The sequence below is a fragment of the Mirounga angustirostris genome, unplaced genomic scaffold (assembly GCF_029215605.1).
Source record: "Mirounga angustirostris isolate CCGP_5_RB_7025 unplaced genomic scaffold, mMirAng1.0.hap1 SCAF_9, whole genome shotgun sequence".
NCBI classification, from domain to species: domain Eukaryota; kingdom Metazoa; phylum Chordata; class Mammalia; order Carnivora; family Phocidae; genus Mirounga; species Mirounga angustirostris.
Window position 1 is genome coordinate 53901135 of NW_026991717.1, and position 16518 is coordinate 53917652.

Below are 16518 nucleotides of genomic sequence, written 5' to 3' on the forward strand. Positions count from 1 at the left end.
GCTTTTGTTGAATTTGCCTGAACATAAAGGAATTTTAAGTATAATATGGTATCTGTAAAAGTGAATTTAGTATGAAAGTTCTTTTTGAATATGGCATGTCAGTTTGTTTTTGTTAAAATGGTAATGTAAACCGTGACATTTTCTGTTCTACAAACCATTTTACTGCTCTGTAAACAACACTTTTAGTTTATTCTGTATACTACATGAGATTAATCATCATATCAAACTGTGCTTAAAATTTTACAGTGACTTTCTGTTCTACCAAATTGGTTCTTAAATTCCTCTACCTGGATAAATGAGGGAGAGGTATAAAGAGAGTTACAGGGGAAGAGTGTCCTATAGGAAAAGGAAATTAGAAGAGGAACAGGTACCTAAAACTGTTCTCCTGAGGAAAAAAAAATGGAAATACTTGTCCAGTGTTTTAGAAACACTACAGTAAAAAGAGAAAAAAATTACAGATGATGGATATAGTCGTATGAACCCTAAATAATTCATAAGACGCCTGAGCTATAATTTGATATCTTGATAGTCTTCATTGATTTTTTTTTTTTCTTTTCCCTCTTTAGAACTTTTTTTAACAGAAGAAGATCAAAAGAAACTACATGACTTTGAAGAACAGTGTGTTGAGATGTATTTTAATGAAAAAGATGACAAATTCCATTCTGGGAGTGAAGAGAGAATTCGTGTCACCTTTGAAAGGTTCAGAATTTCTTTAATTATAATTGATTATATGTCACACTGGATTCTCTTATGTCTTATACATGGTCATTGTTCAATTTATGATTGTCAAAATAAGTAAGCTTAGTAATAGTTTTATATATTGGAAGTCATTTCAGTTCTAATATTTAGTGTTAAGTCACTAAGTCAGTTTCTTATTATTGTTTAACATTTGTTACAGAGGACAGAAGAATTAATGTTCTTTACCAGTCAGTGGAGAGAAGTGAAACTATATTTTAAAGCATTGTTTTTGTTTTTGTTTTTGTTTTTCTCTAATGGCTTTGCTACATTCTGGAAGCAGATAGTATAGTTATAATAATGGTAATGGTAGTTCTCTGTATATGTAGCTTTATATACATTTTTGTGTGTGTTACTTTGATGAGGGGAAATTGTAATAATAAAAACGTTTTTTGAAATCTTGATTTTTATTATAATAGAATCAGCACCAGACCCTTCTTAAACATTAGGTGTGTCTTTTATAAATAAATAATCATTTTATTTTATAGCTTAGCTTGTTTGAGCGCATGTAAAATTTCTTTTTTACCATTGTCATTTATTGAGATTACAAAAAGAATCTCTAAAACATTAATTTTTAACATTTTTAAAAAGCCTGTGTTTTCCGTACAGGGTGGAGCAGATGTGCATTCAAATTAAAGAAGTTGGAGATCGCGTCAACTATATAAAAAGATCATTACAGTCATTAGATTCTCAAATTGGCCATTTGCAAGATCTTTCAGCCCTGACTGTAGATACATTAAAAACGCTCACTGCCCAGAAAGCTTCGGAAGCTAGCAAAGTTCACAATGAAATCACACGAGAATTGAGCATTTCCAAACATTTGGCTCAAAACCTTATTGACGATGGTCCTGTAAGACCTTCTGTATGGAAAAAGCACAGTGTTGTAAATACACTTAGCTCCTCTCTTCCTCAAGGTGGTCTTGAAAGTACTAATCCTTTTCTTTGTAATATTTTTATGAAAGATGAAAAAGATCCCCAGTGTAACATATTTGGTCAGGATTTACCTGTAATACCCCAGAGAAAAGAATTCAGTTTCCCAGAGGCTGGTTCCTCTTGTGGTGCCTTATTCCCAAGTGCTGTTTCTCCTCCAGAACTGCGACAGAGAGTACATGGGGCAGAAATGTTAAAAATGTTCAGTAAAAATAAAAAACTAGGCAGTTCTTCTAATAGCATACCACACCTGTCATCCCCACCAACCAAATTTTTTGTTAGTACACCTTCCCAGCCAAGTTGTAAAAACCGCTTAGAAACTGTAACCAAAGATCAAGAAATTGTTTGCTCTAAAGCTGCAGAAGGAGATAATGTAGAATTTGGAGCATTTGTAGGTAAGTTTGGCAAAGTAATATTTGTATATCAGTATAATTTTTTTATTAAATTATCATCTTAGAAATAAATAACTAATAAAATCATGCACTTATGTGATAAGTGGGCTTCGTTTCATAGAATATAGTTCTAAAATTTTTTAAAGGATTCGAGTGGGGGAAATAGGTTGAATTGAGCTATAGTAGTTCTATTGGCACATACCTCTTTGGTGAATTTACTATAGTAAGTTTGTATATAAAACTTATTTGGGCTCTTCCTTTTGATTTTGAGATCTTCTCTTGAATTTGGTTAACTTGTTGAAAGAACCTGAGTGATTCATAAATACTAGATACTTGGTGAATAATAGAAAGGTACAGGGGAGGCTAGAGAGAAAAAACTGGAAAAGAGCAGTGTCTTCTAAATTGTGTGACCATACAATTTTTCATCTCAACCAGTACCCTTTTGATAGTGAAAGGGTACACTAATAATTACAATTAGGCTAACAGGGAAAGCCAGGACTCACTATACCCAGAGGAGAGCATTTCAGAAAGGAATGATTCATTCTTATACTTCAGATAGCTAAAGTAAAATAAGGACTGAAAATATATTTATTTTGGCAATGATAACAAATTAATGACCTTGGTGGAATCTGCTTCAGTGAAGTGGTTGAGGGAGAACCCAGATTATATCGAAATAAAGTGTGAATGGGAGGAGGGAATGTAAAGAGTAGGACTTGGGGGGCAACTATAAAGGTCACTATGAAGGTAAAAAGAAAGAAATAACTTATACTGTGGTTTGTAGCTAAGGTTTTTTTATTTGTTTTGTTTTTAATGATGGGGGAGACCTAAGCATATTTTAATGTTGACAGTGTGCCATATGGAAGGAAAAGGTGAAGAGAGAATACTTCATAGAGCTAGCTAGGTCTCTAGTATTTGGAAGAATATAGTGTTCTAACAGTCTTCCTGTTATATTAGTAAAGATTAAAGTATTTAACAAAGAGTTCTTAGAAAACAACTTGGGTTGTTTGTGGGCATGACCAGAGTGTTCTGAGGCCCTCTGTCTCTTCAGGTTTGAATTTTTCCATCAGGTGGCTTCCTAACCTTTGTCTTAGAACTTGTTTGAGCCTTCCCAGCTTAGAAATTTACCTAGTCATGGAACATATATGGAGATTGCCAGAGAATAGGGTTATGTCCATGTAATCTCCACATTGAGGCCAACCCTGTAAGTTATCTAGGTACTGTGTATATGATCTCTACTGCTAGGCTATGTGCAGGTCACTGTGGATTTATAGAGACAACTTTTCCTGCATAAAATCTATCCCAGTTTATTTTTTAAAAGTACATTTTAGTCTGTATGTTAGTATATTGCCACTGGGATGGATATGTATAGATACCTACATATTTATCTCTGCATATGATTTGTGTGTTCGTGTGTGTGTAGTGGATATATTATATATGTGTTACATATGTAATTTTATATTTTATGAATAGTAAAAGTAACTGCTTCCCTTTTTTCTTTTTAAATTTCAAGCAATTCATATCACATGTTGGATTCTTTGAGGAGGCCTTTGGCTTTCGCTGTTACTGTAAAACGAACTATTAATCTTCTCTAGCTTCTTGACAGATTTTTTTGTATATATCAAAAGATCTACAGGAAACTTCAGAGCCATCAAAACTACTTTAAAAACAACATAAATCACTTGTTTATGTAGACTTCAGGCAATGACATTATTTTGATAAAAAATAAATATTTTTTGTTATAATTTTTTCTCTTTAAGGACACAGAGATAGCATAGATTATTTGCAGAAGTTTAAAGAAACATCAAACAAAATAAAAGAAATAATATCCGTAAGTAAATCCTTATAACAGCACAATTCAATCTTATTTTGCTATTTGGGGGTTTAGTTCAAAATAGAATTAAACATTTCAATAAAAATGCAGTTTTAGCAGAGACCATCATCAACATGATTATCCCAAATATTTAAAGCTATACACCATTTAAAAAGAAGAAACAGGGCGCCTGGGTGGCTCAGTTTAAGCATCTGCCTTCAGCTCAGGTCATGATCCCTGGGTCCTGGGATTGAGTCCCACATCGGGCTCTCTGCTCAGCAGGGAGTCGGCTTCTCCCTCTCACTCTCCCTTTGTGCCCACCACCTTGCTCTCTCTCTCTCTCTCAAATAAAGAAAATCCTTAGAAAAATATATATGAAAAAAATCTGCAGTTAGCTTGCATTTTTTTAAATGATGGAAAAAAAAAACACCTATTTAACATTTCTCTTTTTAAAAATGTTTCTCCCTATACATTTCCCCTTGACTAAATACTGAGCTGAACTCTTTCCCAGGCCCAAAAGTTTATTAGAACATAACCCTGTCTGTCAAGGAACCTGTAGCCAAGCAGTAAAAAGCTGAATATGCCAGTAACTACAATATAATGTGCAGGTGTAAGATATTCAATAAATGTTTGTTAAATAAATTTTTAAATGTATAGAACAATGAATGAAAAGTATTTCTTCACTGTTGCTCTTGTAAATACCCATAATGATAGTCTTTTTTTTTTTTTTTTAAAGATTTTATTTATTTATTTGAGACAGAGAGAATGAGATACAGAGAGCATGAGAGGGAAGAGGGTCAGAGGGAGAAGCAGACTCCCTGCCGAGCAGGGAGCCCGATGTGGGACTCGATCCAGGGACTCCAGGATCATGACCTGAGCCGAAGGCAGTCGTTCAACCAACTGAGCCACCCAGGCGCCCCCATAATGATAGTCTTAATATGAGGGAAAGGAACCAGTAGGGAAACCTTTTTTTTTTAGGTTGTAGGTCTTGTTTTATCTTTGAGTTTCTTACAAGGAGGGAGAGCTGACTGGGAATTATAATTTTAAAAGCAAGAAGACATAGATGGAGTGAAATTGAGCATTTAGATGATAAGGATAAAAAGTATATAGCTTTTTGCAGATAGGAAGAGTGACAAAAGAAATTGTTGCACAGATGTTTTGAGTTGGAAAGAAAGAATGCTAAAACTCTTCTCTAACTTACCATTTAAGAATCTGTGTGTTTCGTTGTATATAAATTATGCAAAACAGTTTTAAAATTAAAGGGGATAAAAAATAATCTGGGGAGTTGTTCATACTCTTAAGGCATTTGTTTTTCTAGTAAGGCTGGTGGAAAGCACGGATGGAGTACATGAGAAAGAGAAGGTTTAAGGTAACCATTGTGTGAAGTTATTAAGGAGTCAAGAGAAAACCAAGAATATGATTTCTCACCTGTAGAGTTGAAATAGCATGAATTTTTTACTAGCCATATCAGCATTTGAATTTTAGCCAGGAAAACTGAAGGCTGGGAGTGGATATGGGGAAAGTAAATCTTTGGAGTGATTCTGACTTCAGAGGATTGGCTTGACAACTACAGTAAAAGATTAGAACTGCTAACTAATTGCAAATCTTAGAGTTGTCAAACTCAAGTTAGAACCTCAAATTCACCATCGTCTTCTTGCTCAGCAGACCTATTTCCAGCCTCTGTTAATAACATCAGCATTCTAGTTTACCAGGGCAAAACTGCACTCCTACTTCTCTCACCCATTTAACAAACAAGTCTAACTCATTTTGCTTCTTAAATATTTTTTTAGTATCTCTGCTTCTCTGAGTCCTCAGTAACAATTACAGTTACCCTGACTTAGGCTGTCATTTTCTAATATGTATTTCATTGAACTTTTAAAATGTCTCTACAAGTGTCACAATGGCAGTTTAAAGAATTGTATCAGCACATTCTTGTGGCATCATTTTGCTATAGTGAAGCACTTGATGTACATAGGAAGTCATTTAGGATAAATGGACATTCCTTAATGGGAAAGGGTATACGTCAAAGTTTCCCCACAGATTTTGCCTTTTTAAAATGAACCTATTAAATGAACGTAAAGCCAGGACTATGCTAAAAATTTTCAAGTGGGCAGGTAACTTCCTGGTACAAGTAAGAAGAAATTACAAGTTTCTGTGAGTAGGCAGAAAACTGGTGGCTGTGTTTTGAATTAAACAGTTTTGAGTAATTCACTTGGAGAAAAAACTTCCCAGAAAAATGCACATATACAAAATTTTATCTATTTAAGGTATGTGGAGTTTTACAAATACCTTGAAGCCCATCATCAATCCTGCACTGGAATTTCTGTCGTAGATGGTTCTAATAAAACTGATGTGTCATTAAAGTTGCATAATAGTGTGTGACCTGTTTATGTTTGAAAAGAGAAAATAATGTGAATGTACTGGATTGTCCCCACATTAGTTTAATGCAGTTTGTTAGATCATCTGGGAAAATGTTTATATAAAAAGAAGAAAGGAAGGGAGAACTAGACTTTGTTATACAAACAGCTTATATAATCAGTAAGAAAGCTACCCAGATATCCCTTCTTCCCCATAAAAACCACTTCTCTACCCTCCAAACTGTTAACAATCTGTCAGTGTTAGTATAAAATAGCTTTTTGTTTTTTAGGTGAAAAATGTTTTATTATTTTCCCCACCGTTTTTCATTTTTTCCCCCAATTTTTATAAAGTTGTATCACTATGAAAAAGGATTCATTCAGATTGAGTTGTGAACAATGGATTTATGAACAAGCAAGTAGGATATTTTGATGCAGTTTTTTTAGATTGTCATTGAAGAAAATTTATAACCTGTAGTGTACTCTTTTGGTGTCCAGGTAGATTAAAGCATATTGAACTAAATAGATACAGAGACTTTTATACTACTTAGAACAGTTATTTGAAATTTAATTTAATTGTTTTTAAATTGTGTATTTGTACAATATGCAGAATGATGTTCCTTCTGAAAACACTTGGAAACATTTGAGTTCTCATGCTGGATTTACTGAATGTCGCAAAACTTCTGTTCCTCTTCATTCAGAACAAGGTAATTTTTGACTACGTGAATTATGTTACCAAACATGATTACTTAAGCTTTAAATGTATTTTATGTATGCCACACACCTGAACAGTGAATGTTTCAAGAGTCGAAATTGACGATTCTGGTCCATCATTGTTGCTTTAAGCTTGAATAAAACATATAATCCTAATTTTTTTTTTTTAACAAATTGTTTAGTATCTAAATATCAAATATAAAGCCTTGATTTTTACGAATCCGCTGATTTTAACCTTTACAAGTAAATCTGTGTTTGAATCTATATAGTCATTTAGTCAACATATTTTTCTAATTTAACTTTTAAAAATAGCTAATACTTCTATTTGGTTCAGAATTGAAATACAAACACATACAAGCAGTTTGAAAATAAGTCTCTCTCTCATTCCAGCCCCACATGTAACCACTTATTTTTGTTTATCCTCTAGAGTTTCACATCGTATATGTCAGTAGTCTTTTCTTCCTCTCATTTTTACACAGAAAGTAACCTACCTACATGTTGTTCTACACTTTTAATTTTTCACTGGAGAATTAAAAGGCCTGGGGATGTTTTCATATCATGCTTTTTTACGAGTCAAAGTTACATATGCGTACAAATTTATTATTATTCAGCTATTCATTAGTGTGCATATAACCTTTATAAGGTTCCTTAAGAAAAACATCACGACCATGTCCACCTGACCATCATTTCCCCTTTCATTCTCTTTTGGTATAGAACAGTATCAATTTGGATATATTCCAGGAGTGCAAGTTGGTTTAACATTAACATAAAAAATAAAATTGATAAGGGGTGCCTGGCTGTCTCAGTCATTAGAGCATATGACTCTTGATCTTGGGGTTGTGAGTTCAAGCCCCATGTTGGGTGTAGAGCGCACTTAAAAAAAATATATATATATATATATATAACATGTATGTATAATTGATGCAGGATAGTAACAGAGGAGAAAAATCATTTGATCATTTCAGTAGCTGCAGAAAAGGCATTTGATGAAATTCTGCATCCATTCATGATTAAAACTCCTAGCAAAGTTAGAATGAAGTTTCCTTAATCTGAATTAAAGGTATCTGCAAAAAGTTACCACAAGTATATTTCATAATGTTATATTGAAAGCCAGATGGGGAATCAAGGCAGGGATTCTGGCTGTTATCATTTCTATGTAACATTCTAGCCGGAAAAATAAAAGTAAGAAAAAGAAATGGTAGAAAGATTAGGAGGGAAGAAATAAAACTCATTTTCAGTAACATGGATGTTATTTCTAAAGTTAGCATGCTTCTACTTTTGCATCCTCATATTTCAGTTTTAGACATCCTCATATTTCAGTATTGATCTTCCATTAAAGAAGACAAGGATTGAACTCATTGAACTCTTCCCTTCCCTCTCTCTGTTCCCCAAACATGCGCGCGCACACACACACACACACACATCACATGTGCACGCATGTGCACATACTACACACACATTTACTCTTTCCCACCAATATAGTCCAGTTATAATTTTGGCTAGATCAACACTAGATTCTCTGCTATTTAACTACATTTTTTCAAGATACTCGGATACATAATGCATTCTCTCAGTTTCATTATCTTGAAAAAGTTTCGCCCAGACTCTTTTAATGTACTTCTATCTGGCGTTTTGGCCTCTACACTTGGAATACAAATTTTGTTCTAAGATTCTACATCACCATTCATTCTGAGGTTTTTCTTTATTGTATCATAAATGTGAATTCTAAGTTACTTTAGAATTTAACATCCTGACTTTTTAAAATAGGCTTAATTCTACAATTTATTTGGGATGAAAAAAACCGAGATATGATAAAGATGGCATCTTAAATCACAGGAGGAAAGATGAACTATTTTTTCCATTACTGTTAAAATGATGTATGTTAAAATGATGTATGTATAAGATTATTAATTGCAGGGGACGCCTGGGTGGCTCAGATGGTTAAGCATCTGCCTTCAGCTCAGGTCATGATCCCAGCGTCCTGGGATCAAGCCCCACATCGGGCTCTGTGCTCAGCAGGGAGCCTGCTTCTCCCTCTCCCTCTGCCTGCCTGTCTGCCTACTTGTGATCTCTCTCTCTCTGTCAAATAAATAAATAAAATCTAAAAAAAAAAAATGTTTAAGATTATTAATTGCAGTGTTGTAATGGCAGGAGATTGAAATCATACCAAATGTCCATCTGTAGGAGTTTGGTTATTATTCTGTACAGTTATTGTATACCCATAGTACGAAGTTCAATATAGCATCAAAATAGAATAGAGACGTTTTCTGTGTACCGATAATGGAAAGATCTCCAAGCTTAAAGTTTAAAAATTTAACAACAAAAAATCCCCCCAAATATATAATATATATTATCCTATCATATATATTCATGGTAGGATATATAAGAAATTTGGGAATAGGAAGAGTAAGACTTTTTCCTTCATATTCTTTTATTTCTTACTGCCTTTTTACAAAAATAAATTGAATAATTTATTTGTCAAGAGACCTCTGGGCCTCATGTAACTCTTATCTTCAGCAGTGTTGGGGAGAGGATAAATTACCTTATGGAAGTTTACACTATGTATAGAAGCACTTTGTGTTTGGTTAGTTGATAGCAAAAAAAATTTTTTGTTGTATCACTTATGTTTTAAATTTTTCTTTAAGTGGAAAGTAGCAGTAGAAGGCCATCTACAGAAGAAACTCATGAAGTAGATTCCAAAGCAGCTTTACTACCGGTTTGTACATTTCAATTAAACAAATGCGTATTTTAAAATACATATTTATTTAGGTATATATGTGTATATTTTTTTTTATAATTTTATGTTTTTCATCATGATAAATGTAGTCTTTAATCCCCACCCCTATTTATCCCAAACCATCTTCCCTCTTCCCAAACCATCAGTTATTCTCTATAGTTAAAAGTCTTGGTTTGTCTCTCTCTGTTTTTGTTTTTGTTTTTTTCCTTTGCTCATTTTGTTTCTTAATTCCACATATGAGTAATCATATGGTATGTGTCTTTCTCTAACTTATGTCACTTAGTATTATACTGTGTAGCTCTATCCATGTTGTTGCAAGTGACAAGGTTTTATTCTTTTTTATGGCTAAATAATATTCCGTGATATATATATACCATATCTTCTTTATCTATTCATCTATCACTGGATACTGGGTAGCTTCCATTGTTTGGGTATTATAAATAATGCTGCAGTAAACATAGGAGTGCATATATTCCTTGAATTACTGTTTTGTATTTTTGGCTAAATATCCAGTAGTGCAGTTACTACATGACAGGGTAGTTCTGTTTTTAACTTTCTGAGGAACCTCCATACTGTCTTCCACAGTGTCTGTGTCAGTTTACATTCCCACCAGCAGTGCAAGAGAGTTCTTTTTTCTCCACATTTTTGCCAACACTTGTTTCTTAAGTTTTTGATTTTTGGCCATGCTGACAGATGTGAGGTAATACTTCATTGTAGTTTTGATTTGCATTTCCCTGGTGATGAGTGATGTTGAGCATCTTTTCATGTGTCTGTTGGCCATCTGTATGTCTTTGGAGAAATGTGTGTTCATGTCTTCTGCCCATTTTGATTGGATTATTTGTTTGGGGGTATTGAGTTGTATAAGTTCCATATATATTTTGGATACTAACCCTTTATTAGTTACGTCATTTGCAAATATATTCTCCCATTTCATAGGTTGCCTTATAGTTTTGTTGATTGTTTCCTTTGCTGTGCAGAAACTTTTTGATGTAGTCCCAATAGTTTATCTTTGCTTTTATTTCCCTTGCCTCAGGAGATATATCTAGAAAAATGTTGCTACGGCCAGTGTGTCAGAGAGATTATGGTCTGTGCAGTAGTTAGAAAATTTTAAAGAAAAGTTTGTGCAAAAGAAAGGCAGGAATCTCTGTACTGAGATTAATTATATGAAGTCATTCCCAGCCAATTAAGGTTAATACTTGATTTTTACAAACACTTTTTAAAAGCATACTCTGGCAAGCAAGACAAGTAGCTTGGGAAAAAGCAGAAGAATTGCTCCTACTCTTACTTATCCTGGATCATCAAGAACATACTAACTTCCATTCTGCTATAAGGAGATGGTATTATTGAAAATCACGTTATTAAAAAGATTATTTCAATGAGGAAAGGGGTTAGTGAACGCAGTTTCATAGTAGCAGTTCCTCCTTTCTGGAAGGACCCATCCCGAACCTAAGCAGCATAGTTTTGCCATAAATAAAGTTCCATTGAAGATGACCCAACAATGCCAAATTACAAAACTTCTGGGATTCAAGTTACATAAACAATATTAAGCCTCTGATAACTTAAGATAATAGAATTATTGGTTACAGATTTAAAACAAGTATGATTAAAGTGATTAAAACTAAAAAGAGAAGGTATTACAAATATGGAAAAAAAAGAAAAGATACTGTTCAAAAAGTCCTGGAAAATTAGAAAAAAAATCTAGAATAAAAACTCATTGGGGGGCGCCTGGGTGGCTCAGTCGTTAAGCATCTGCCTTCGGCTCAGGTCATGATCCCAGGGTCCTGGGATCGAGTCCCACATCGGGCTCCCTGCTCGGCAGGAAGCCTGCTTCTCCCTCTCCCACTCCCCCTGCTTGTGTTCCTGCTCTCGCTGTCTCTCTCTCTGTCAAATAAATAAATAAAATCTTTAAAAAAAAAAAACTCATTGGGGGTTATGATAACATAGATCAAGCACTGCTAAATTACTAAATTGGATCAGAATGTAATTACATAGTTAAAATTAGATGGAAAAAACTGCAGAATAAAAATAATACACACATATACAGAAAAGGGCTTCAATGAAATATGCCTAAACGTTTTTCGTAATTTGTTGACAGTGCGCATGATTTTAATTTTACTCTTTATACTTTGTTGTGTTTTTCTTTTGATGATGGGCACATATTATTTTAGAATATAAAATTGTCATCAGAAAAAAAGAAACTAGCTAGACTATAATTATGTTGTAGGAAATAACAATCATAATATTCTTTATTCTAACCTTGTGGAGTGGTCTTAAGGTAATTATATCCATTTATTATTTTATTTGTTCAGTTGTATGAAACAAGGACTTCACATTAATTTTTCAGCCCTTCGTTCTTAAAACATACTGTATGAAACAAAATAGGGCTAAACAGTTATGCTTCGTCTAGAGATTTTTTTAACTTTTGGTTTGTGTTTGTTTTGACTAAAGGATTGGTTACAAGATAGACCATCAAACAGAGACATGTAAGTAAGCCTTTTCTCGTCGTTAATCTGAAAAGTATCATAGTTATTGGATGTTGTCTTTTTTCTGTTCTTTTTGCCATTTCTTAAATACTCCTTTATATATGGATGATGATTATTTATTCTGTGCCTCTTGTCTTTACATAGAAGAGATTAGGGAACTCATTTTTTATGAGTTAATGTATACGTTTTAAGTTGTTATTTTATATAGTTATACAATTATTATAGCCATACTATAATTACTGTCTACTAAAATCTTCCTTATGATTATGATTTTATTTAGTCCTCTTTCCAGCTTGCTGTTGAATAAATTTATTCAAAGGTCTAGTTTGACACTTTAGTTTTGCGCTTGGCTAACTTCTGTGCCCATTGTAATCAACAAGCCTCACACCTGCTTTTGGAAAGATAATTAGAGCAGTAATTATGCAGTATACATTAGAAAGTCTGCATACAAGGAGAGCCACTACAAAGCTGATATGATAATTCAGAACCAAAAGTAGAAACAAAAGGCATTCTGACAGGTGATCATCCCCAGAAAGTAAAAATTTTTAGTACAGATTAAACATAAAGAAGAATCAAAGATAAACTATGTGTTTCCAGCCTGAGAATTAGTATTTTAGGATTCTAAAGAACATTTAAAAAAAAAGTCCTCATGTTTTGACGCCCATTTGATACTGGAAGCATGGTAGAGTTTCAGATATTCCTACTTGAGAAGGAAATTATTGTGTATTCCACAGTGTTCCCTATTTTCTTCTGTCCCCAAGAAATATATGTGAATATATAGAGAAGAAAATAAACCAGGTGCCAAATGGATTGCAGTATTCAAGTTCTTTGGATATTCTGGGCCTGTATGGCATTCGGAAGACCAATCTCTAGTCAGATCTCTTCAGAGTATACTGTCTTTTATAACCAAAACCATAGGGTGTAAATACAGAATAGGTACTTGAAGTTGATGTTAACTCAGCTAACAAAAGAACGTCTCATAGAATGTTGAGCCATAGAAATACCCAGAGAGGTGGAGTTGGTTAGCACTCTTTGGGTACTGAGGAAAGAGTAGTTTATTAGCAGCAAAGGGATGAGGCTGGGGTCAAAAATACTTCCTATACTAAAATATTTATATTAAGGTGAAAATCAGTAGGAAGCATCAGGATCAGATTAGAAGGTAAGAGCTAGAAAGAGACTGCAAAAGTTCTCTACTTGAGAGATCCTTTCTGAATCTGGTCTTTTTTTAGTCCTGAGCAAGGCCCCAAAGCTGTATGATGGGAAAGCTAAGCTTCTAACCCATTCTGTTTGATTCTCACTGCATTCTCCTTTCTACTATACTTGATTTGCACTGGAATCCATGGAATTAATAGAACTTCCACTTGGTACCAATGTATGTTGTTATAAATAAATATGTTCAACATTGGAAAAAATTTTTTCAGCATTATAAATTGAGCTTTGCCAAGTGACATTTATTTCCTGTTCTCTCAGTTTTTTGCCCATCAATTCTGTTGGAAGTATTTTTAGAATTCTGCAGTTATTTCAGGGCGTTCTTAAAGTATAGTAAGAATTAATCTCCACGAATAAAGAAGTCATGGAATATTTTACTTTATTAGTACTAGAACCTTCAATTTGGCAGCAAACTACTGATAATATTTATGTAAGCATAAATTGGGGGTACAAGTTGTTGATAAAGTGTATGTATATTGACATTCATATCCATGTATGCATTTGGCATTGGCCTAAGGGAAATGGCATATATCCAAACAAAAGTGAGTCTGAATCTCAGAATTACTTTAATAGTGTTCTATTAAATAATCGTAATAACTTTACAAAATAAAAAAGTATGTGGTAGCCAAAACAAAAGTTGTGTCACAACTTAGATTTTTTGGTTTTCTTTAGGCCATCTGAAGAAGGAACATTAAATGGTGAGTCCATGTGGTAGATTTAATGTGAAAAAATGAGGATTACATATGATCTTTTATAGCAAATACCACATTATCCTAGCTAAGAAACTTTAGGCTGCATGTTTGAAAGAGCCAAGTTAGTAAAAATTTCTTCCCTCAGCTAGTTTCTCTTCAGTATAGCAGCTTCACAAATACATGAACTCACCATGTAAATGATATCATGTCTTTACTGTCACCCCACCCCCCTTCATCCCTGTGACCTAGCCTGCTCTTTCCTTTATAGTCCCTGTTTTAGTGAATGATACTCTTTCAGTCAGGTCAAACCTAAGAAGGAGTTACTTTTGACCCCCTTGACCTTGTACTCACAAAGTCCTGTTGTATTTACCTCTTAAATATCTCTAGAATCCATCGTCCACTGTACATCCTGCTTCTGCTTTCCGTTTACCCCTTCATCATTTTTTAAACCTTTTACTGAAGTGTATAACATGCATACAAAAAAAGTAGAGCTAAGCCTCCACCTCAGTGAATTCTCACTAGGTGAGTAACTCATACCAATGTAATCAGCACCCAGATCACAAAACAGCTCCTCATGTCCTCTTGTTGTAACCTCTCCCCCTAAATAACACAGTGTATTAGTTTTGTCTGTGTATATGGAATCATAAAGTATATACTTTTTGTCTGGCTTTTCCTCCTAACATATGTTTATGAGATTCATCAATATTTTTGTGTATAGTGGTAGTTGGTGCATTCTCATTACTACACAGTATTTCCTTGTGTGAATATATTGAGTTTATCCATTCTGTTATTTGATGGGCATTTCAGTAGCTTCCACTGTATGATTATTATGAATAGTATTGTTATGAGCATTCTTGTTCATGTTGTTTGGTAAACATGTATTTTCTGTTGGGCATGTACCTAGGAATGGACTTCTGGGTGGTAGGGTATGTGTATATTCGCATTTAGTAGTTACTGCCACGTAGGTTTTTTAGACTTGTGCCAGTTAGCCTCCCTTCCATTCTGTCTACTGTTCTGCCACCAGACTGATGCTCTTCTGCTTTACATTTTCCCCTCTGTCATTCCTTTCTTAGCGTGGCATATTTGGTTCCTAACAATTTGGCATTCCCTGATTCTGTAACTTTACCTCCTATAGGCATGCCTCTACCCTTGCTCATTAATTTGCAGTCTTGGTTGCATATCCAAGTTCTTGTGGAGAATCACTTAATGCTGACACATAGCTACAGAATTAGAGTATTTTGGAATGAGATCTGGGTAGGTACACATTGAAAAAGCCCCACAGGTGATTCTGATTTGTATTTATTATAAATTTGTATAATATATAATATTTATATATAAAATTAGTATTGAAAACTGCTGTTCTAGTCATACTAAACAACTTGCAGTTTCTCAAGTATAGCATGCACTTTAACAATTCCATGCCTTTACAGATGTTGCCCTGACCACACCACTGCCTTCCAAACTACACTCTTTTCGCCCTTCTCTTTTCTGAGACATTCTTCAACCTTTCTTCAAGCAGGAAGCATTTGGTACCCCTCCTCTATAGTCCTGTTAGCATATATACATCATGTATACATGTGTATATTTTATACTTACTACACGTATTAAAACTGATTTCCTTCTCTTGCAAGACAATAAGTTCTTTTTCATTCATATTCTATAAACTTAACACATAGCAGATGCAATTTATTCGCCATTCTTATTATTATAGTTAAAAAGTGAAAGTCGGGGCGCCTGGGTGGCTCAGTTGGTTAAGCGACTGCCTTCGGCTCAGGTCATGATCCTGGAGTCCCTGGATCGAGTCCCGCATCGGGCTCCCTGCTTGGCAGGGAGTCTGCTTCTCCCTCTGACCCTCCTCCCTCTCACCCTCCTCCCTCTCATGCTCTCTGTCTCTCATTCTCTCTCTCTCAAATAAATAAATAAAATCTTAAAAAAAAAAAAAAGTGAAAGTCGTCAAATACATTTAAATATGGAGCAGGGGTTTTTTTGGGTATGTTTCACATTCCAGAGTTCATCTTCTTATGGTCAGTCCACTAAAATGGTTACTTGGCTACAAGGCCCCACCTCCTAAAGGTTGAAAACTAAAAGATATTTTTCTTTTTGAGCATGGGAGTATAGGAAGAATACAGTTCATGACAGGAGAGTGTCAGATGTGTACTTTTTTTCCCTTTCAGGTATCTGAGTGCACAGTTAGGACTAATCTGGCATAATGAAAAAGAGTAATATAGCAAACACATGATGAATATATTTTATTACTTGTTTTTTCTGTTTTGGTGAAGAGAGCTTACATGAAGGAACTTAGGATGATTATACGAGAATAAGCAAAAATTTATGCCACATTAGTACTTTTAAAAGTGTTTCATTTGTTTATTTGCCATTTTAGGTCTCGCTTCCCCATTTAAACCAGTTATGGATACAAATTACTACTACTCAGGTCAGTACTATTTAAAATAAAATCTTAA

The 16518-nt window shown here is 34.2% G+C and overlaps 1 protein-coding gene across 4 annotated transcripts in view; it reads left to right on the forward strand.

Annotated features, from left to right (window-relative positions):
- Positions 1–16518, forward strand: part of TRPM7 (transient receptor potential cation channel subfamily M member 7) — a 118227-nt gene that overhangs the window by 86821 nt on the left and 14888 nt on the right. For 2 of the 4 annotated variants that reach the window (XM_045900083.3, XM_064570481.1), the window contains exons 25-32: positions 567–699; positions 1345–2060; positions 3815–3885; positions 6832–6928; positions 9581–9651; positions 12121–12155; positions 14037–14062; positions 16440–16490. In XM_045900083.3, coding sequence (XP_045756039.1) covers positions 567–699; positions 1345–2060; positions 3815–3885; positions 6832–6928; positions 9581–9651; positions 12121–12155; positions 14037–14062; positions 16440–16490 — 1200 coding nt within the window. Of the gene's footprint in view, positions 1–566; positions 700–1344; positions 2061–3814; positions 3886–6831; positions 6929–9580; positions 9652–12120; positions 12156–14036; positions 14063–16439; positions 16491–16518 lie in introns of those variants that run through there. The other 2 variants (XR_010405020.1, XM_045900088.3) reach the window with 2 other exon arrangements.